Source organism: Osmerus mordax, chromosome 1 (assembly GCF_038355195.1).
Source record: "Osmerus mordax isolate fOsmMor3 chromosome 1, fOsmMor3.pri, whole genome shotgun sequence".
NCBI classification, from domain to species: Eukaryota; Metazoa; Chordata; class Actinopteri; order Osmeriformes; family Osmeridae; genus Osmerus; species Osmerus mordax.
The window spans coordinates 14,208,539-14,231,729 of record NC_090050.1 but is presented as its reverse complement, the minus strand read 5'-3'; the positions used below and the strand labels follow the sequence as shown (position 1 = coordinate 14,231,729).

The following is a 23,191-nucleotide window of genomic DNA, read 5'->3' as shown; positions in this document are numbered from 1 at the left end:
CATTTTGGCAGTATTATAGTATTATATATTGTTATAGAAACTATATCATATATCTTCATAGACGCTACCCTATAGGCCTGAGAACTATCAGAACAAAAAATGTAGGAACACACGGGGGCTATTAACTTGTATAAGCTACTGTAGGCTAGCCTATGTGTCAAATGCTTTATTTACAGTCAATCCTGCTATTTAATATGGTTTATAAATATTCAAATTTTGCGCAAATTGGGTAATCGGGCATGCAGCATAAGGTAGTAGGCCCAACCCGGTTGTCTATTTAATTTGTATTTGTTGATATAGTTTCGGCTGCACTGATGATTAGGTCTATATAGCCCTGCCATGCCCGACATTTTCCCCAATGCAAGTGCATCCACTGCACGACCCCCGCCTCTCCAAAAATTAGATGAAAGGGTTTTTGGAATTTTGGGTGACGCTTTGAATCACGTGTTCATAGGAAATACACCGTATAATTTTTGGCTGCCTCGTCCTGCGCTGTCGACCATAGTTGCTTTCTGTCCATGCACTAAGCAAGGAGAGGTAATACAGCCTACCTAGCTGTGGTCACTGCCGAGTTCACACCAGTTCACCGGGTTCACTTGAGGAGAGGTCCCACCCTCTTCTTTTTACAAAGCGCTACGAACGGAGCTATTAAAATAATATTTTCTATATTAATGTCGGATTTCATTTTTCCCTGACCAACATTCAAGGTAAGGCCACATAGGCTATTCTTTTAGGCAATCTAACAACGCGTGTGGGTGACATGACTCAAAGTTGTTTACTAAAATTGTAACTCGCTATTGAATTTTTATGTTGTGCTGTAGTAGTCTAGCCAGTTTATATGAAGTCGCCAATGTATAAAATGGCGACAGTACGGTGGGGGGTGCGAGTTTGGATTTTGGGGAATATTCAAATGCTACCATGGCTACAGTATGAGCTTTGGGTTTTTAATGCCAAGTAAACCGATGCTGTGTTTGCCAACAGGCTTCTGAAGTGAACGGGTTAACTTGTCAGTTTGTTACAGTTTCAATGAAGACTAACGTTCGTCTTTACCCCCATAGTTCGTGAATGGGCTACAATGTGACGTTTTTTTTAAAATAATTGTATTGGACAGGGTGGATTTTCATCTCGTGTCAATGGTTACAGTCTCTAGTTGAGGTGTTTTATTCAAAGAATATCCGGATATTTGAAAGGAGTTATTACATTTACCGGACAATATGACGTGGGTCCAGATTTTTACATCCGAAAATGTCTTCCCTCTGTTTGAATTGTTTAGATAGGCTAATACCTCCTACACACGCATATTCACTGAATGTATTAGTAGTAGGCTATAATGGAACTAAATTGCTTTCATTTTCTACCTGAGCTTAATGATAGTGGATATCTTGAGTTATTTGTGAATTAGGCTGAAATGCACGTAAATGCTTCATCTGAAGTGATAACTTATTTTATACAAGTTGCACATGTTATTGTTGCGGTCCAGTTAGTTGCCTAGGCATTAATGCATTCATTCTAGTGGAATGCTGACTATCATGTGCCAGCCTGTGACACAGACATTCAGGAGGAATCGTTGTAGGCTGGTGACTAAAGCTGCCTCAGCCACTATCGCCCTTAGTGCCTTGCAACCATTAAATTAAATAACCTAGACCCCAACATCTCAGCACCTGATGAGGGTCTCACACTGGCATTGACCTGCCATGGACATGTTCACTTTTCACTAAATAGTGAGAAAATGACAATATTGTCATTTATGGTGTTTCCTAATACCTGGTAACTTATCCAATACGTTAATCTGAAAGATGCCTATAACTGATATCATTAACATAGAACTCACAGATTGCTCTCTTAGCAGTACTGCTTTAAGTCTCTCTTTACTAGCAAATGCAAAGGTAGACCACCTCTCATCACCTGGCTCCACGGTGTGCTCAGTTAAGCTTGGTCCAATGAGTGTGACGTGTGGAGTGTCTCACTGTACACTGGGGGAATGTCAGTTCCCTTTGTGGATCCCTGGGAACGTTCCTCCATCTCTCTTTTCGAAACTGGTCTAATGAGGACCCCAGACATATTGCCTTTCATTCTGACTCCCTGCAATTAGGAATGGCTCACATTTTTGGTTATGGCCATAACAGAGAGTGTTTGTATACACAGACACTCTGTAATGGGCTGACAGCACCTACCCTCCACAAAAAAATACTTGCATGGTTCTCCTTAGTAACAGGCATATTCCATTATGAGGATTATATGTTCTGATTTTTATCATCACCAGTTAAATAATATTTTCATGTCTTCAGTTCACTAGGTTTTATATTAATCACCAGAGCTCATCGAAGGAGGGTCATATGGTCATGATTTGCTGTTTTAGCTGACATCCAGTGTACATTCCGAAGTTCAGAGAGGAAAATCAGCTTACTAATGCCAACCAGATCTATTTCCTAGCAGGTCTGTGCAAACAAGCATATCTTTAAAAAAAACACATAAGTCCTCATCCTTACAAAATAACCTTGAAATCAATGTAGTTCTTGAACAGCTTTCCCCAAGTATAGGTATGCATACCATCTATTACCATTCACATTTTCCCATGCTTTTCATCCTTTCTCATAGTTCGTATCGCATTTTCAAGACCCAAAGCTATCCAAAGCTTTACTGACATAGACTGTTTGCATAGTTCCAACTGCAATAAACTTCTGTCGCTGTGAGAAGTTGTGGGCTTGTGATGACAGAGCCCCTGCTTCTCTCTGTCCCATGCAAGAAAGGTTTGGTCAGCAGTAGCTGGTGTTTGCCAGACTCTGGCAGTAACATGGGGCTGTGATGTCAGCCATTTTAGGTGGGACAGTATAATGTACGGTGCGCCGCCATTTTTCTTCCCTTTTCTTTTTAAGTTGTCAAATCAATGCCTGTTGTCTTGGCTACAGAAATGAAAGAGTTATTCGTCAACACGGACATGAGACTAAGGATTTTTCCGCACACTGTTTGTCTTTCATTCAGTTCAGCAATAGGGATAAGATTTGTGTTTGTATATTCTTTAGGCATTTTTATATTAGAAACCCTAAGAAGTAGAGCTGGCGTTCAGGAAGTCAAGAGAAGAAACATTCCTTCCCTCAGTCCTTAGGCCTGATGGGACATTCATATGTAAAGTGAAGTATATGTCCTAATTTCTCTGTAGAGTTTTACAAACCCTTAATGAGAAGAGTGTACCATGAGGCAGGTACAGAATGTTGTTAATCTGTAATAGAACCAAACTCAAATTCTGTAAACAGTTAAAACCCAAGACTGGCAAGGCTAAAGATGTAGAACTAACTTCTACCTGTACTGCCAGGATGTGTAATTTAACTGTCTTTTTTGTATAAGTGTGTGCATCTGTCTGGGCGGAGAGTGTAGTGTAGGAAAGTGACTCCTCTGTGTGTGGTGTGGTGGGCAAGGGGAAGAGCAGAGTTGCCATGGCAATGTTAACACATGAGTGGCACTGCCGACTGGTCTCCCAGCGGACCAGGCTGCAGTCACGGAGGTAAGGGGGGCGAGGAGGAGACGGCCTGCCAACACCTGCGTCTCAGCAGACATTCACAAACACATGTACACTGTATCCAAGGCAGATTTGATGGGCTTGCAAAAGGACAGACAAGATGCAGTCGACATATCTGCTGTATTCGCACTGTGCTACTGACCCTGATTAGTGATGACTCCAAATCATTTCACAGTCAGCGATGATTCAGTACCCCTAACCGATGATTACTGTTGACAAGACACAGAGCCATGCCACCAACCCAAGTCCATGCTGCCAAGCATAGATGCATAGTGGTTTTCGCAAACAGAAGACACTCAGACATGAATGGAACAATGACAAGTCAACGGTCAGTCGTGTTAATAAAGCTCCCGGCACTGGATCACATTCCTCTTAGAAATAGGGCAGCATTGTTCCAAATCTCTTTCCTGTTCTCGGCAGTAATTGCTCTCTGTCTCTGACTTATATTTTGGGTGTCCAGCTGATCCACTCACATGACATTAATCTATTTAATGGACATTCAGCAGAAGATGTTCTTCTAAATAGGTTTTATAATTCATATGTGTCATGAGTTGTCCTGTCTAGCCCCACCATGTTGAATACATGTAAATATTTCCGTAAATGTTTTATGTGAAATCCACAGAAACGCTTTAAAGTTCCTTGCAAGACACAGATAACTCTGAAGTACTGAAAATGTTTGTGATGTCTAGGTGGAGTTTCAAACAAACTCATTGCAGTCTGTCATCATCAATCATACACTAACCTTACCCTGACTGTCTCCCTTGTGTTTTACCATCTCTTCATACATCCTTTCTTCATTTTTCATGTGACAAGCACCATTACCAATACCTGTCTTTGTTTTTAAATGTCAGTTTTTGGTGACACTGTCTGTATCTGACCCCATCTACCGCACAGCAAATGAAATTTTACTTTACATTTACATTTCAAACAATGAAGAATTAAGGACTTGGAAGCTTCTAAAGTCACATGTGAAGTTAAGCACACAAGGAAATACTTGTATACGTACAAGGCAAAGCTTTTGATGAGCGTGGGTGTTTAGAGAGTCTGAGAGCTGTCACTTTACCTCAGTTCAGATTCTAGTCCCTAGGTCTAGTGAGATGAAAAGAGCTTCCTCTCAGCCCAATGGTCGGTGCCAGTATCAGGACATACGACACACTGGGGACAGTGCTAGTCTGAGTAGTCTACCTCTGTGCTGAAACACGAAGCCCCTCTTTTCAGAGAGCTCCATTCAATGGTTGCTGTCTGGGAAGCCCTTGTCTAGTGTCGGATCACTCCTCTCTCCTGCCAGATAAAGCACCCTATTCTTTAGATAGGTGACCTGGATTTTATGAAATATTTTCTAACATTCTGGCCTGTCTGTATATTTGTCATGCAGGAAGTTTGGTTTGTCTGGAGGGGAGATGTCTGTGCAATGTCTGATGTCACTACAGTCTTTTCTCAGGTGCTTCTGTCCTTTTGCTGTAGTAACACAGTTACATTGTCAGCCTGGACCTGTTAGAAACAATGTGTAATTTAAAGTTGACCAGTGGATGAGGGATTTCATAGCTATCATGTTATTTTGTATATAGAAAAAAGCAAACTATAAGTGGGACAAGATTTTGAGACTAGAAAATTGAGGTGGTAATGTTACATTGTCTTAGTATACAATTACATTCTAACAACTACATTGCATTCCATCCTATTCTAAAACCTCTGTCAGGTTTTAATGCAAACAGTTAACAGTTTTTTTGCATTGCGTGAGAATTCACTTGGTCCAAGAAACAAACTGGTTGTTCCCACTCAGGGTTAAGCAAGTGTGCCGTCAGAGAGTATCATGACCTCTCCAGCGGCTAAACATACAGCACATGCCCACGTCTGGATGCAGTGAACCGGGATTACTGCATAAGATGCTGGTGACCTAGTTTTTTTGTTTTGTTTTTAGATGGAAGGCAGCCGTCATTAGAAATTAAAAAAGAGGCAGTTACAAAAACAACGTCACGGCCTGTCTGGGATCAGCATGTTCTGTGGGCAGTCATTTGGGGTTTTTCATTCTGGAACAGGTTCATCTTTTATTTACCAGCCAGACGGTCATGGTGAACACAAACGTGAAGGCTTTTTGATTCACTGAAGGCTCAGTAGAATGTTGATTTGAATGTGACACTATTCTGTAATTGAGAGCATTACTCTGTATGGAAACAGCATGTTGTCAAGCGATTGGTGGCATTCCATGTAGGAAGAGGAAGAGATAAAGATCAAGGGAACCATGTGCATAGTGAGCATGTTTGTGCGTCAGGATCATTGAAAGGGCGGACTGTTGAGAGAAGAGCTCTGTTTTCTCTTTCATATCTTTTCTTCTGAATCTTTGTAGCATATGGTAGAGTGCCCAGAGAAAGAAAAAATCTGAGATATTTAGCTACAAACTGTACAATGCGAGTAAGTGGAAAACATTGACCATGGTTGACCTATGTCCTGAAATGACTTCAAACTGGCTCATAACTGTTTAGTTTTTTACAGATTTTTATGTTATTGGGTGATAGAGCCAGGGAGAGTGTAGGAGACCAAGATAAATGATCCTGCTATACTTATTGTACAGTTAAATTATGTACGTGAATCACCAGAAATCTTCCAAAATGCTAAAAATATCATTTCAAATGTGACTTGATGGCATTCATTGGCAGAATAGTGTTTCTTTCATTGAAGGGCTTATGTTTAGAATGCTTGATTATAAGGATTGGAAAGTTAAAGTAGCAATTTGGAAATATGGGTAAATAAGAGGTCCGTGTCTGTTGAAATGACATGTGATTTAGCATGCATGTTTATGCAATTAACTTTGCTTTTTTCTCTCTCACACAGGTGCCCAGTGAACTGCTCATACACATCGGTGAGCATGTGAGAGGAGTGCCAAGAAAAGAGCGCAAACATGAAGCAACACTGTAAAATAGCGGCTCGTCCATGACGCTTAACCTAGATCAGGAGCTTTCCACTCACCACCAGCCCCCTGTTATCATACTGGACAACCAATCAATCAATACATCTTCTCATAATATCATAATGGCTAGCAAGAGGAAATCAACTGTACCTTGCATGATCCCCTCCAAAACCAAACATGTGCGGGAAGAGATCGTCCTGGGTTGTCTACCCGAGCTCCTACCCACGATCCCAGAAGACAGCATCCTCAGTATCAGTGGAGAAGCGGCAGGCCATTTCTATCATGACTCCTCTAGACCTAAAGGTGGAGACCGATGGTATAAAGGGGGAGCATACAGTTGCCAACCCTGCTGCTTTGAGTCCAGAGATCTTAATTCCTTTTTGGACCATCTGCATAACTGCCATGCAGACTTCAGGGCTCAGCCCAGCTTCTACTGCCTGAACTGTGGAGTGTCAGTGGCTCGATTTGAGGCCCTAGCTCTGCACAATGCAAAAGCCCACCCTGGGCTGATACGGGGATCTGTCCATGGTTCCCTTCATGTCAAAAAGAGGGACCAGATAACCACAGTGGAGCAAAGCCTGTTCACAGACAACGGGGATGTCCTTTGTGAATCTGGGATCTCCCTTACTAAAACACCTATAGCAAGGATGATGAAGGCCAAGGGGGAGCACAAGAAGATAGTGGTCTCCCACACTGTGGAAGTGCGAAGGATAGACACTGGGAAGGAGATTGACCCTAAAATGTTGACAAATGTGCCTGAACTCCAGAACGGGGCTCTCAGGGTTACTGATTCCCCTGCTGTACCGAAGACCTCTGTCACTCATGTAATAACAACAACGCCCAGTCAACCTTTTCACAAACACACTCCCTCTCTCTATTCTTTGTCCTCTTCTGATTCCAGCAAGAACCTTCCAAAGGTGATGATCCCGCTTAGCAGCATCCCCACCTATGATGCTGCCATGGACACCAGCAGCTTTCTCAAGACCTCCTTTGGCAAGTTCCCATACCCATCCAAAGCCGAGCTCTGCTACTTGACTGTGGTCTCTGATTTTCCTGAAGAACAGATTAAACTGTGGTTCACAGCTCAAAGACTGAAGCAAGGTATCAGCTGGTCCCCCGAAGAGATAGAGGAGGCCAAAAGGAAGATGTTCAACACCGTGTTTCAGACAGAAGAACCACAAAAGCATCCCTCTAAACAAAGACATGCCAATCACATAGTGAGCCATCACACTATCACTGCCCAACCTACCCCAGTGGGACCCAACTACCAGATGGCCAATCTGCTCCATGGTAGTGTGCTAGGCAGGCAGACCAGGGTCATAGCCAGTCAGGCTGGCATGGCAGGCGGCCAACAGGTCACCAGGGTATCGTACACCGCTCCTGCCACGCCGCCAACAGTGGTCAGAACATCACACGCACTGACCAAGAATATTGTACCAACACTGGAGACAGACAAGAGTGTTGGCCTGGGGTTAGACATCGCTGGAAGCAGCAGTTGTGTCGTGAGCACCAGCAACCGTAGTAACAGTAGCAGCAGTAGTTGCAGTAGTAGCAGTAGCATTAGTAGTTACTTCTCCAGTAGTAGTAACGGTGGAGAACATGGCACTAGGACATCTATGAACAACAGCGGCTTAAGCAACAGCATAGTCGGTTGCTCAACTGTTGTTAGTAATACCAATAATTGCGGATCTGACAATGAAAGCAGACAAAACAGTAACGTTGACAGTATACCATCTATCTTAGAAGGTTTTAGTAGCAACAAAAGTAAAGTGATCATAAACACCAGCAAATCTAACATCATATGTCACAGTAATACTAGTGTCAGTAACCTGGATACGTTTCCATTAACACAGGCTGATGATGACAAAACCAACAACTGTATCCATCACAAGACCAACAATGGCAGTGTTAGCGGTGACTATTCCAGCACTAGCAATAATGGTAGCGTCCCTAACCTGAATCATGCCAGCAATGCTCAACATGACAACACCAGCACCACCGTCATTACTAAAAACAGCAGCAGCATATCTATAATAGAGGAGGGCAAATGTATTCAGGAGTTTCCCATAAAGGGTATGTCAATTTTACAGCAGCTTATCAAAAAGGAAGACGAAGTTGAGTTGGACAAGACTAGAACAGGGCTTAAAGTTGACCCGATCAAGATAAACCGGAGGAAGCTGAAGGTGAATGAGTTTGATACCACACCTGGCCTGGAGACCACAACCCCAGAGCTCAAACCTGACTGTCCTCAGACCGCCATGTCCCCCCAGCCATCCTTCTCAGCCACATGGGGAAAGAAGAGCCCCCAGCAGGTGCACCTTCTCAGACAGACGTTCTCCAGCACCCGCTGGCCCAGCAGCCAGCAGTATGAAGAGCTGAGCGTCATGACAGGCCTGCCCAAGTCAGAGGTGGTGCGCTGGTTCAGTGATAGCCGCTACATCCACAAGAATGGTCAGCTGCAGTGGCTAGAGAGCTACCAGCGTCCACCAGCAGGCTTAAAAGAGGCCAACAGCTTCACTGACCTGGACCTTGATGCACTAAAAGACCCCCAGACAGTTCATAAGAAACTGGCCAAAGAGGATGTGAGCAAGCAGCTTGACGAAGAGCCTGTTCAGCGAAGCACAGTGCAGAGGGGCGTCTGGCGAGACACATACACTCCACTGCTGAGTCTCGTGGACTCGGTGGAGACTGGGGACAGAGGGAGGGCTGGACAGACAGTAGAGTCAGGAGCTTTGCAGGAGCACTGGGTGGAGAGCGAGGATAAGCACCAGCAGCCCGTCATTGGGCAGGCCTTTGTGGAGGCGACCGACGGCAATCAAGACAGGTGAGTCACTTTATATTTGGAACTTTACATTGGCTGTCTTGTGGTAGTCTCCGAAAAACTCGTTACAATTGGGGACTTTCCCAGATCACCCTAAATTGCTTTGTGTTTTATAGCTATTAAAGATGTTTTATATAGAGTGTATTATAAAGAAAATTAAGAAATCAAGTAAGATAATTGTTAGTTGTTCTTATGTGATTTATAGAGAAAAGTGAAGCAAGAGAGGGTGTGGCTACTCAAACTAAGTAGCTTCTTTGAAACAATCAAATGTCTGTTTCAAGAACCTATTTTTAGATGAGTCGGAGTGTGGGACATTAAATTATAGATTGAGCAAGCACGCTAATATATGTGAATAAATCATGACAATTGTCTGTGGTGAAATGGCTTTTAAACAGGCTAGTTTCTGATTTGCTCTATGTGAATTAAAACAATATGAACATAAACTCAAAACAATAATGAGCAGCCATTTCACATGTTTGCGTGTGTGTTGGTTTCTCCCCCCCCCCCCCCCAGGGATCGCCTGAGGACAGAGCTGTTGGAAGTGTGACAGTGCGATCCAATCATATAGCGGGAACAGGACGTTTTCGGCTGGCCAGCTTTGTGGCCAAGGTCTGTGTGTTCATTATGACAGCAGATGTGATTGTAGCTGAACCGTTGGACCGTCGTCTGGAACTGTGAATACCCCCATCTCATCCCCACCTCTTCCATCAAGAATTACTTTTGACATCCTGAAATGAAAGAACTTCTCAACTTTGAGTCCTGTGATGTTAAAGCCTTTCTTCATGCTTCTTTTTTGGTTGTGTGGGGTGGGTGCACAATGAGGTCAGTTAGATGGATCGGAAATAGAAAGAGGATGCACACAGACTGGATAACTGACTTGAATTGAGGGATTATGTAGAGGGAAGATACTGTTAGGGAGAGGGAGATATACATACATATATGATGGAAAATGCACTATTGCGGTTTGTTTATTGACCCGACAGAAAGAAGTGTCATATAGAGTTGTTATTGTTGGCTTTGTGAGACTTTTTTTAGCAACCAGTACTTCAGCACTGCCTTGAATTTTACTATTTCCTTCATTTGGTTTTTCAATTCCATTTACTCCTCTATAGTCACTGTAAGTCCAGATGCAATCAATACACGTTTTTATTCTTCTCTGTATAAATGTTAGTGATCACTTAACAGTTCAGCTACTCACAAGAGACAATACATACAATGCACTAATGAAGACAGCAATGCTAAAATCACACTGCCCGAGTAAAGATATTGACAGTTCTGTCAAGATCAATACTCTACACTGCCCTGGCTTCATCTGCAAGCTCAACAGAGAGAGCCTGTCACGCTACCGTTGCCTTACTCTGCTTTGTCCATGTGTTGATATGACAGTCCGCCCTTCACGTCGCTTTTTTAAGCTGATTTGCTGTTGAGAGCAACAATGTTTCCAGTGCATTGATGGTTATTGCTGGTCTATATCTGTGAATTTGCTGCTTCTGTACACTTGGAAAAGTTCAACACTTTGCTGTAATGAAATTAAATATCATTACTGGAAAATGTTGTTAAAATCTAAATGTTAATTTGATCTAAAGCCCTGGACACTGACAGTGCTAGCTAGAGAGCCAAATGTGGAGATGTTTCACTCCACTGAATTTTCATGTGTTCATATAAACGTACAAACGTAGTCACTACATGAATCCTACAAAGCTGCATCTTTGTGAAGCTGCTAAATAGCTAAGAACGGTGCTATACCATCCAAAGTGAAATTGGAGGTGACCTCCTACCAGCAGTGTATGCACTTGTCGAATGTTACCAATTTATTTTGGTTTGAGACAATAAAATAAAAAGGAATCTGGACTTACTGTGTTATGATCACGTTAACTTTTATGAAATAGTTTGATCATAAAGCACTGTTGTATCATCCTTTCTACACTTCTGAATCTTTACAGAATAAACAAAATATTCACTGATCAAGAATGTCTGTTGGTTTTATTGTCACGAAAGCATAGACTTAAGCATAATTAGTGCATACATAGACAAAAGCAAAATATATGTAATAATTATTTAATAATTTTATAAAAAAATTAGGTAAGAAACATTGTCATCTGCTGGTAGAGAACTGTGTTTGCACTTATGTACTAAAAAACAAAACATCCTTTGGCTATATACTTGTAATATATGCATACAGATTGTAATATAACATACTCAATATGACAAATAAGTGACTGTTCATTTCTATGACAAATCTCAGATGTGTGCAACATTTAATGCCTGCAAAACAGCAGGCTAGAGAACAGTTTCAGATGCTTAACCTACGTGTATTCAGTTTGACTGCTCAGTGCAAAACATTAAGTTTACTAAGTTAACACAAACCAAGATGTGTTTTTCTTATTTATTGACATCTTGCAAGTGTTTATCCAATATTCAATTATACCAAATTACTAGATTTGCGTCAACTGATCTGGTTTTTACACACGAAATGTGGTTCTTGAGGCACACAGTCTGCAAAACTGCAAGCACATTTTCAGTTTTACACTCAGTTTGGAATTGTAAAACACTTTTTGCATAACATGTTCTTTACACACTTGTTTAATCTGGACACACTCCTGACTGATTTCCCACATCCAGTGCTCATGTATGAAGGACCTAATTTCTTCACTTATCAAGCAGAGCATGAGCATTATATGAATAGGCTTCAGGTGGGATTGCTTGGCCTATTTATCTTCGACCATATTTGCCTGCTCCTGTTCATCCTAAAGCCTGGATAAAAATAAGTTGAGAATTTTGCACCATTTCAGAAATCCTGTCTGCTAGCAAATGTCAAAAACAAAGTCTGGTGGCTCTCCTGTAGAAGCTTACCCCAAACAAAAGTTAGAATTCTATTTGCCTGTGCCTGCAACTCAGGAATGAGACTTGATATTTTTTTTACGTTTCAGAACATGTTTTATCCTGAACATTCATTTTTCAAATTACAAAAATATAATTATTACAAAGAAAAATTGCATAATTTTGCATTGTCAAGTAAGCAAATAATCAGACGTAACATTCTAAATGAGTTGTAGGATTTTATTATTTTCAACCTACAATGAGCATACAACCTAAAACAAAAATGATTGGAGGCTATGACAGGAGAGACGGACCAGGAAGTTGAGTTTACCACTACGAACAACTTCCCTTCTAGACAAGTGGAATAAAATTAATGAATCATTCACATTAAAACTCTTGTTATGTTTCATTTTACTCAGTCTTTACACAATTAAAAATAACTGCCTAAATTGTAACAGATTGTTATTTTTTTGGCAAAGTTCATATCCCTCACAACCTTCTGAAAGAAAAACATTTTCCATTATCCAACTTAAAATACATTTTTAAAAGCATTTTCTTCAAGTAACAGATAAGGGCATTTTTTTTCCTCATGAAGCAATCATTTGAAATAATTAAGTTAAAACCAGATGGACACAATGCTATGTAGAAGGATTTAGAGGATGCTGGCAATGCAAGGGAAACAAATCATGATTGGTTCACATTTACACTGAAGTCCCTGATGAAAGCTGTAACAAAAAGAGAAAATTCAAGAAATTCACATTCTGCTTGCTTAGGCTATTGACGAAGTTTAAGTTATTTCCCTATGCCAGTCCAAGCATCCTCATGTTACAATTCGATAGTCCAGTTTAAAACACTCACCCAAACACAGCTTGCATGGTTTTTTCCCCACAACTCAAACTCACATTTCTTGTCCTCAAAAGGCGCGTGGGTGTACTTAAGGAATTTATTGATTTTACTTTTTTTTCTTCTATCAAAATATAGAATTCATTAATATGGGAGGATACAATACAGATCAAGTGAACAAATGATACACAAAGCATTTTTTTGCTGTTGAATACAGTTGCTATAGGACCACAAAGTTCAAAGTTCAGACATCTTGCGTCTGAAGGGGCAGAGCCAAAAGGTAAAAATCATCCACTGGTCGGTCATCATTTGGAGCACTGCTTGACCTTCCTATGTGGGTATAGATCACTGACCTGATTTCAGATCTGATCCTAAGACTAAGCCCAGACCCCCCAACCCCCCCCCCCCCCCTCCCCTCCCCTCCGGTCATTTGTGATGGCCTGAACATTCTGACTATCATCCTCTGGCATTCAACTCATCTATACAGCCACACTTTTTGAGCTCACACTCCTCACTACAGCTCATCAGGCTGGCCATCAGGTAAAATCTGTTAAGCTAAAAATGGGTATCCAATGAAACCAAATAAACAGCTTCTGGATTTAAAATTCATAGTCATCATCTGCCATATCGATAGCCCAGGCAAACTTCTCACGCTGTGTTTTGTTGTAAATCTTCTCAATTGGGATGTCCCACTTCTTACACCTTGGAAGACAATGGGAGATGAATATTAAATACAAATGTTTTACTAAAGGTCAAGAAGAATTTAACTTCATTAATGGTATATCAAAATACATTTCACACACCCATTGCACTTTCTTACATATCATGCAAAATATATAAAAGTGGAGGAGAACCAGATAGATTTGAGTCCTGTCTCACCAGGCTACAGAGATTCGTGGGTCCAGATAGTTGAGTTTGGAGGTACCCAGGGCAATCTGCTTGTTCTCCTCACGATCCGTCGCTTGCACCTCCAGCTTCATCAGCTGTTCCTCTATCCTCTCCACTGCCTTTTTCTTGGTCTCTACAGATCTAGGTGCAGCGGAGCATCAGGGAAGAATCATCTAACTGTACAAGCCATTTACTGTACAAGCCAGCTTACTTAGTACTGCTAGTTTATGTACCCTTAGTATAGTTAGTCCACATATTTTAATTTTAGGTATATGTTTATTGTATGCACCTTCCTGCCAAAGCAAATTCCTTGTCTGTGCAAACTTTCATGGCGAATAAATCCCTTTCTGATTCTGATTTATAGTAGCACCAGCAGAGGATACATAATGGTGCCCTTGATCGTCCATTGCTACTTACTTTTTGGACTTCTCGTCTCTCCGTACTTTGGCATCGGCCTTGGCGCTCTTCAGTTCCCTCTTGGCGTCAGACAGCTGGTCCTTCTTGGCATCAATCTAACGAACCAAAAAAAAAAACAGTATTGGAGAATAAAAGGGTGCAATGTGAAAAAAATAAAATAAAAAAAAACACTGAACATATGCTACATTTTATGAATTATTTTAGCATTTATATCCTAAAATACAACACAGACAATAGTATGTTGTATCCTTTATTCATGGATATTATCAGAATATAACAGTCAGTATTCATAAAAGTGCATGAAATAAACTAACTCAACTGCATCACTGTTTATTCAAAACCTAGGTTACTGTAGACACACGTAAAAAAAAAACAGCCTACCAACGTCAATTGCTGTTGTATAGACTGGAGAAGCTACGTTATGTTTTGAGTGAAGTATTGTGGGACTTTAGTCCACATATCGTGAGCTTAGAGAATAGTCCAAATGTGCACAGCACACTTACTTTAGTCTGAAGGTTCTGCATGGACTTCTCAAAGGTCTTGGGTGGTGCCCTCTGATGATTACAAAGGATGGCCACAGCTCTGTTGGCCCTGTTATAGGACAGGATCTTGGCAGGAACGTTCTCATCAGCTGGGAGTAAACAAATTAATTAAACTTCTTTTTACCCCCCCTTAAGATGAGTTTTGCTCTTCTCCCACCCAGATTCATCCTGTCATACAACTTTCAGTTTTTTTATTGTCAGGTGCACAGAACAACAGTCAGACTGGGCACTGAATTTCTTGGGACAAGACAACGCAATGACAACGCCGTATCAAATGACATTGTGTCCTTGGGAAGGCACTTAACCTTACTTGCCTCGGGGAATGTCCCTGTACTTAGTCGCTCAGGATAAGAACTTCTGCTAAAAGTGACTAAATATAAACGACAAATAACTACTGTTAGGGAAATCAGTTTGTTTTGTTACGCGTTTCTGGATTTTTTTATATCGGCCGATATCGGAATATTGGATTTTTTTAAATCACCAAATATTTTTTATCGGTATCAGCCTTAAAAATCCTTTACCGGTCGGGCTCTAGTAGTTATGCATGTTTGGGAATGTCAAGTGATGGCAGCTATGACTTACGGCTCGTGAGCTCCTTCAGCTGCTGCTGCAGAGTGATTGACGCATTGTAGGTACGGAACACCTTGGCCGTCAGTCCATCCATCAATTCCTGAAGGTGCTTGTTCAGAATTGTGGTCTGGAAGAATAGATATGTGGCACTCATAAGGTCAAATGGGACAGATGGGGATCTAGGAAGTTATAAAATGAACATCGAACGCCATATACACTGAGATGGACATGTTTATGGATATTTTTAATACCATTTCATATCTAGGAGTGGTTGTGTTTAAGAGACTGCGCTCGTTTAGCTTACATTAAGGCGGTCAAACAGATCATCTTCTGGTTGCTTGCCCTCCATGAAAAGCTGGAGGTTTTTGAAAACCTGGGATTAAAAAAATTACAACATTAAACATGTCCAGGAACCGATTTAGAATGGGCAAATCAAGGTCGAGCTATTCCCCCAAACTCCTTACCCTTTTCTCCACAGGGACCTTGTTGTAGTAGCGGATGGAGTCTTTTCCTAGGAAGTCAAACTCTACAACAAACTCCTGTCCGTCCTTCTCAGGGGACAGCACGATGTGCTCTACCCTGAGGGAGCAGCAGCCCACCGTGTCTGCAGTCTCTCCTTCCTCCTTCTCGTTACCAGCTCTCAAAGCCAGCTGGGAAAATGTAGGACACGACATGTTACAACTAGAGCGATCTCAAAATATCTACCACGAAGTAGCAAGTAACCAGTCAGTGCACGCATGTTTGTATGGAGGAAACAAACCTTGTCAATGAAGTAGAGGGCCACAGCTCTCTGTCGAATCCTCATCTCCTTGGACTTCCAGTCCTCACGGTACTGGGCCCGCAACCGTTCCACACATTTCTTCAGCCGACGGGCTGTTTCATATTTCTGCCAGTCTTTCTCTCCCTGGAGGCCAACACATGAATGCAAACATTTTAACACTGAAAACACATTCCGAACTTGAAATGACTAAACCTGGTAGATTATTCAGTTTGATCAGTACAAATGTAGTCTATAAGGCCCTTAAACATGAATCAATATGCCTTAAGGCCCCATCAACCCACCTTGATTCTGGAACTGGGGTTCAGCATGATGTACTTGATGGACCCCTGGATATTCTCTGTCCACGAAACCAGCCAGGTAACCTTGTTATCATGACGCAGTTCCTTCCATTTGGTGCCTGGGGGAGGTTTGGGATGATTGGAGTCCCTGGAGGAGAGGAAAAAGAATAATGAAAGGCCAAAACCTACCAATAATTACTCCTCACCAGGTTTACTGCCCTCTGCTTGGCTAATGGGGACAAACATTGATAATGTTCTCAAACCAGTTCTCCACAAGCACATAGTGAAAGCAGGAAAGAAAAGATTTGTCAGGACACTTTAGCCTCAACAATCTAACTCACTTGCTACAGTTAATGATTATGTCCTGAGGTCGGATCCTGCGTTTCAGCATGCCCATCTTGGGGTGGTCACCTCGGCCACGGAACAGACCTGGGGGCTCGATGCGGAAGTTAGCTATCCTCTCCTTGTGGTTGTCCATGATGCAGAAGCCATACTCTTGGAGGAGGCGCTCATTTTCCTCTTTGATTTTCTGCAAGATACACAGTATCTTAAGAATTAGAGCCGATTTCATTTTCAAGATTGCAGACATTTGAAAAAGGTATGAGGAAAGTTGATGATTTGACTTACTAGTTTCTCTTCTTTTGACATCTGCTTCCTGGCTTCAGATTGAGCCTTGAAGTAGTCAGCCATTTCATTGAACTCACACTTGTTCAGGTCTGTGATCTTGGACTTCTCCTCTGAGGTCATTTCCTGTGGAGGGAATAGAAACACAGATTTGGTTAAAAGAGTCTTCAAATGCATTTATTAATTCCTTGAGGTAAATTACTGCTTGTGGCAATGACAAATGTTATCCTGATAAGCTAACATTATGGCAGTAATTATTCATTCAAGAATAAAAGACAAATAATTGATCTGGAAAGTGCTCAGACTAATAAAACTGTCATTAAGTGCACCATACCTTTCTCCAGTCTTTGAAGAAGTTTTTCCTGAAGATATCCTTGGTGGTATACTCATGATCCAGCATCTTGGCAAAGAATGTAGCTACCTCCTCTGCCTCTGGCTTAAGTTTCATGTGTTTTCCTATTTAAAAAGATTAAAACCAATTTGCAGCTGACAAATATGGTTGACATCCACCATTGCAACAGTCTCCAACCTCCTCAACAGCAAATTTAACCAGTGGGCGAAAAAAAACACATTAGTCTCACCATCATAGTAAAATTTCACTTTGCTGGGAAGAGGTTCGTATGCAGCAGCAAACACTGGACCTTTGTGTTCCAAAAACCTCCACTTGGACCCATCTGTGGATCTCTCTTCCTCCCACCTAGAGGTCCAAAGAGAACCATCACAGGGGGTGAGGTGAGGTGATCATTTTGTCCGTCCAGTAGTGTTCTAAACCTCCACATTTCATTCATCAAATGAACTGAAAGGCACCAAATACACAATGAGAATAGCTCCATTGTACAAGACAGCTGGAGGATGTTTGAAACTAACCATTTCCACTTCTCTTCTGGCTCCTTCTTTGCTTTCTTTTTACCATTAGCACCTTCCCCTTTCTTGTTTTTTGTCTTTTTAGGCTTGATATCCTGGACATGAAAGGGGGACCAAAGCATCTAAAAAAGCCTGAAGATCTTTCTGTTTTGAGCATTCTGAACAACTGGTTTTCCACCAACCTCATCCTCTTGGTTCTTCTTTTTTACTTTTTTGTCCATCCTGTCATTTTCAGTCTTTACCTTCTTGGGCTTGAATTCAGAACTGAAAAGAGACAACCTTTAAGATTATTGTATTACACTGGTGATTTCAACTATCACTTTCTAAACCTCATTCTCAAAAATGACAGAGCTGCTAATTACATTTAAAAAGGGGAATATAAAACACTGAGGACATGCTCAGATCTACTTACTTGTCATCATCCCGCACTCTCTTCAAAGACTTTTCATGTTTGGGAGACTGGTAGAAGCCATCACTGTCAGGCTCAGATTTAATGCGAGGAGGGCTGATGACAAAACATTGGGATTCATCATAAATTCTAAAATGACCGTAATTTGTATGCCACACACGTGAAACGTAACTTACCTGGCAAAGCCATTCTCTTTCTCCTTCTTTGGTTTGCCATCAAGAACCCTTACCTGGCAAGGCAAAATGTGTGTTCAGAACAAAAGTTCACCCTGAATGCATATTATCCCAATTCACCTTTCTTTTGAGGAAGTCTCAAAGGAACTCTTGATAGTTCTGACATTCGAAGTCCACCGTGCACAATATGGGATGACTTATGAAAAAAATATTTGGGCTCTCACTTTCTCCTCCTTCCTCTTTTCTTTGTCCTTGTGCTTGTGTCTGTCTGTGCTGCCATCTTTGTGCTTCACTCTCTCCTCTTTGTGTTTCTTGTCTGAGTCCTTATGGTCACTAAGTTCCCCCCAAAGAAAAGAACACAAATTGAAATCAGTTTGAAACTACTCCATTTAAAAACCAGTCAAAACGCATGAATAACCATTTCCGCATGCCGATGCAATACCAGTCTACAATCGTATACGCATTTTGATAGGCATGCACACAAACCTTCTCCGAGACATGCCCAAAAAATACCCATGTTGAAGAGCTTATCTTTATACCAATAGATGTGGAGATTTATTATGTATTCCCAAACATCGGTGACTCAAATCAGTCTGATTCACCACATTCCCCCACTCAAGAGACCTGGTAGTCGAGTCATACCTGTTGCCATACTTGGATTTCTCACGCTCCTTATCCTTCTTGTGGTCCTTGTGTTTGTGTTCTTTATCCTTATATTTATCTTTATGTTTGTGAGAATCTGGGAGAAAGCAGAGTGGTAATTGAGTGTAGCAGTGTCAAAATTTACATACTTGTTTTCCTGTTCCAAAATAAACTACATTAACTTGAGGATTATCATGCATGTGCCTTTTTTTTAATTTATTATCAAAATCCCAAAAAAACATTTCATGGTTTGGACTTAAATGACCCAAAACTTGAAAGACAACACCCCCTAGTGCTTAAACCTATAAAAGGTTTTGTATAAAAAGGTATTACACGTATAAAAGGTCATTACTTGGAATAAAAAGATAGTGGTATATAAGAAAGCTTCACTCTCCATGTCACCACTTAGCTTAACATTGTCAGCTAAAGAAAGTAATCCCCATCTCGACATAACTAAATAATTTCTCTTAATTGTTGCTAACATAATGTAACAGTCAAATGATGATGGCTGGAGAAACTTAATACTATACCATCCTCTCATTTTGGAAGGTGCATGCTAGAATTGTATATCTGGGGCTGAACAACTAGGTCCTAGGCAGTCTTAACTTCAAATAACAGATGACATAAAACATTAGAGCTCTCAAATATTCTGCTGTAACATCCTACAATGAAAGTGCTCACTTCAAATTTGATTTGAGCTCAAATTGGGATATCTGGGATGGCCATAATGGCTATTTTGAGATTGTTGAGGCTACGGTTTTGCATAGCTTAAGTATATAGGCCTATGTATTATCTAAATGCTGATATGTGTAGCCCAAGCCTGAAACCTAGATGGCAATGAGAAAAGCTTGATTTTCATCTGGGTATTTACATCAACGCCATAATTTAATGTGAACAGGTAGGCTTAATCTACATATATTTAAATTGTACTATTATTTAAATTGTATTATTACAGCCTCGGCTACAGTGACACTGTGACACTAACATATATGGATAAGAGTGTCTGCTAAATGACTAAATGTAACAAAATGGTTTGCATGGGCAACTTGGCCAGAGGTATTTTACAGTAAAAAAACAACAATACAAGCAACATTTCAAATAGTTGTATATTGAAGGAATAGAGTTCTTAAATGAACCAACCTGAGCAATCTGAAAGCACTACACAAAGATGTGATGGATAGAAAGATGTAAAAAGTAAATAAACAAGTAATAACAAATAATACATTTAGAATCTCTGCTCTCCCAAAGGTCCTAAATACAGCTGTAGTACAACCAAACCTTCAACTGATTTGACAGGACTCAAAAGAGAATTTGTGTTTTGTCTGTAAGCATGTTGTAGTTGATCAAATTTCATAGTGTGAAGTCTTAAATTAAATTAGCATTGTTGTGCATTGACACAGTAGCCATGTGGGAAAGACCTTGCTAGCTCAAATTCGAATAATTAGTTTAAAAGATGAGCAATTTAGCAAACGTCAATCATGAAAAACCACATTCCATCTGGAAACAATGTTTGATCACTTTTGCACACAAACAATGTCTACAATATGTAAGTAACAGTCACATGAATATCAACAACTTAAGTTATTGCTAAATATGCATAGGTGCCATCTTGATTTCACCCTTGGGAATCATGTCTGAACCAATGCTCCTCCGTGTTTCGCCTCCATATCACAGCCATCTGCACTTCAGCTATATTCTCAACATTCAGACCGCTAGACTGAAAAAGAAAATGGCGTAGAGACTAAGTCCTCAACCCCCAAACCCTTACTTTCAGACCCGGAATGTGGCACGTTAAGGCGACCACAAGCATAATTGAAGTATATATACATGTAAAACATCTACGGGTCTTTATGAATCTGCAATAAAATCTACATAATACTTTTTCTAAATTCCATTTCGGAGCCAGTCTTTTGAACAATAGGCGCTTGTGAGGGAGGCAGCGGACTTAGTCTCTGGACGCCATTTCTGTCCTAGCTGAACAGAAGCGTTAGCATTAAACAGAACTAGCCAGCTAGCACATGCTATCCTAACCACGAATGGTGCAGACACGTCAGTTCTGGGAAAGATTGTAAACTGGTTTAAATAACATTTGTAGTTTAACACACGTTCTTACCATTCGCCCGAGAGCCGTAGTCAATCTGCAAAAGCAAGGACAAACAATGATGTTTGGTCACTTGTTACTGTAGACACTGATAACTTCTAACATTGGCTAGCGGCTAGCTCACAATAGCGCCACAAGCTGGCAAGACTAGTACACAGCATTTGAAAGCTAACATATCAACACATAAGCATATCATGTAAATGTCACGTAATATAGGATACAGCTAGCGTGATCCATACGGTTGTCACTCAGCTAGATTTAGTTACTGTCAAACGGAAACCGAGGTACTAGAGATGGCCATCTAGTAGTCGGAGCTAATGTTCTGGTTCTTGCTAACTTCGATAGCTAGCTAACATTTCCTAAGTCTATCATAGCAAATCGAACAGCCACAGAGTTTTATGTTACACAGCCAAAAACATCACATAACACCATTCCAAATTATACCTGGCTATCGTTGTGGGAATGATCTCCACTCATTTCCAATTATGTATCTGATAAAAACAAAGTGAGGAACGTGTAGGGTAAAATGCCGGCGAGGAGATGCAGGCAGAATGAAGAAAGAAACAATTGTGTAACCGACTAAGTCCGAATTTTATCAAAATGCGCATGCTCGTGTTAGTGACTGGGTGGGGAAAACGAGTTCGCCATAACCCCTCCTTTAAAAACGTGCTTTTCCACGTCGGACAGTAGGCCAACTACTCGTGTCAGAAGATAGGCCTACTATTTAAAAACAGATCAGACAATCTGAAAATGTTACTGAAAATAAAATCTAGCTCGATTGTTAACAGCAACCACAGGGTTTATCCTTACAGCTAGTCCTTAATCACATGACATGGTCGTAGGCTATGCAAAATGTAAGCTATAGCTCTTTCCACTGTGAATCCAAACAGAATGTTTTAGGCTTATTGCTCTTCTTGTGGGGACTGACAAAATCTTCAGTCCCATTCAAAATCTAGAATTCCCTAACCCTAACCCCAAAATGTAACCCTAATCCTAGCTCCTAACCCTAATCCCACTATCCCAACACTATACTTTTAACTCTAACCCCAAATCCTCCTAAACTCCCTTTAAATATCAAGAAAATATCCCCACAAGTTAAAATACTCCTTGTTTACTATTCTTGAGGGGACCCCCATAGAGGTGGGTTGTAGGCTATCCTGTTCTTCATTGCCATAAAACCCATGTGTTAAATGTGGGATATCTGTATTTCCCAAGATAAAATAAGATGAAACACATTGAGGCTTTTACCAAATCATTCTCACCTCTGACTATACAGGTAGATAGGGGCATAGCTGTATTGTGAACGTCTTACAGGAGGCTACTTGGTGAAGGTAACCAATGCAGTACATAGGTCCCAGGTCCTAGAGTAATGAGGAGGCAGATCTATGTTCAGATCACTTTAAAACCCATTCAGATCAGTGTTTGTGTAATCTTATTAGGAGGATTAGCAGGATTGGTTGAGAAACATGAGATGATACTACAATGTATGCTTTATTTTACAGTTCTTTTCAAGTAAAGTATTTTCTGTGTTTTTGTTTTATCAGAATCAGAAAGGGATTTATTCGCCATGAAAGTTTGCACAGACAAGGAATTAGCTTTGGCAGGAAGGTGCATACAATAAACATATACCTAAAATTCAAATTAGTGGACTAACTATACTAAGGGTACATAAACTAGCAGTACTAAGTGTGATTAGAATAGAATTAAATATACAATAAAATATAAGTTGCCGTAAATTACAATATAAAAATACAAAAATACAAATATTACAAAAAATACAAATGTACAAGATACCATGTTGTAATGCAGTGCAAAAAGCAGAGTGTTTTAAGCAAGAAGTCATTTGAGTCATTTGAGTTATATATTAAAACAAGGTGCTGTGCACGTCTGAGTGGACATTCTTGAATGTGGATGAGTGTGATGGAAGTGGAATACGTTGTCTTCCACAAGAGGGCAATACATGTACAGTCAACAATTTTTACAAGCCTATAGA

At 40.7% G+C, this 23,191-nt stretch overlaps 2 protein-coding genes across 6 annotated transcripts; one reads left to right on the top strand and one right to left on the bottom strand.

Moving 5' to 3' along the window:
• The first annotated feature begins 538 nt into the window (after positions 1 to 538).
• Positions 539 to 11,210, top strand: zhx3a (zinc fingers and homeoboxes 3a). The gene is made up of 3 exons (XM_067245517.1): positions 539 to 707; positions 6,350 to 9,249; positions 9,760 to 11,210. The coding sequence occupies exons 2-3, from the start codon at positions 6,449 to 6,451 to the stop codon at positions 9,791 to 9,793; spliced, it is 2,835 nt and encodes a 944-aa protein (XP_067101618.1). The 5' UTR covers positions 539 to 707; positions 6,350 to 6,448; the 3' UTR covers positions 9,794 to 11,210.
• Positions 11,211 to 12,292: 1,082 nt separating this feature from the next.
• top1a (DNA topoisomerase Ia) lies at positions 12,293 to 21,739 on the bottom strand. Of its 5 annotated transcripts, none has more exons than XM_067240261.1 (22): positions 21,643 to 21,732; positions 21,211 to 21,235; positions 20,238 to 20,255; positions 19,098 to 19,194; positions 18,680 to 18,788; positions 18,459 to 18,511; positions 18,286 to 18,378; positions 18,056 to 18,152; positions 17,877 to 17,968; positions 17,591 to 17,706; positions 17,344 to 17,465; positions 17,013 to 17,135; positions 16,727 to 16,914; positions 16,389 to 16,533; positions 16,087 to 16,230; positions 15,791 to 15,976; positions 15,631 to 15,699; positions 15,339 to 15,453; positions 14,718 to 14,845; positions 14,215 to 14,309; positions 13,789 to 13,938; positions 12,293 to 13,611 (listed from the first exon to the last, which is right to left on the bottom strand). In XM_067240261.1, exons 1-22 carry the CDS (start codon positions 21,673 to 21,675, stop codon positions 13,509 to 13,511), a joined length of 2,301 nt encoding a protein of 766 aa, XP_067096362.1. In that variant the 5' UTR covers positions 21,676 to 21,732; the 3' UTR covers positions 12,293 to 13,508. The 5 variants fall into 5 exon arrangements, 4 of the variants coding, with proteins under 4 accessions (XP_067096362.1, XP_067096371.1, XP_067096379.1 ...); XM_067240270.1 differs by having other exon boundaries at positions 18,056 to 18,137; XM_067240278.1 differs by lacking the exon at positions 20,238 to 20,255 and having other exon boundaries at positions 21,643 to 21,739.
• Positions 21,740 to 23,191: the final 1,452 nt, after the last annotated feature.

What these genes read in the sequence shown, in the direction of transcription:
- zhx3a (XM_067245517.1), top strand. Translation starts at nt 6,449, where the DNA reads ATGACGCTTAACCTAGATCAGGAGCTTTCCACTCACCACCAGCCCCCT. An exon ending in ACCGACGGCAATCAAGACAG is followed by an intron (nt 9,250 to 9,759) that starts GTGAGTCACTTT and finishes CCCCCCCCCCAG; the next exon opens with GGATCGCCTGAGGACAGAGC.
- top1a (XM_067240261.1), bottom strand. Translation starts at nt 21,675, where the DNA reads ATGAGTGGAGATCATTCCCACAACGATAGCCAG. An exon ending in AAAGAGAATGGCTTTGCCAG is followed by an intron (nt 18,379 to 18,458) that starts GTAAGTTACGTT and finishes TTTTGTCATCAG; the next exon opens with CCCTCCTCGCATTAAATCTG. An exon ending in ACCCCAGTTCCAGAATCAAG is followed by an intron (nt 16,231 to 16,388) that starts GTGGGTTGATGG and finishes GTTGGCCTCCAG; the next exon opens with GGAGAGAAAGACTGGCAGAA.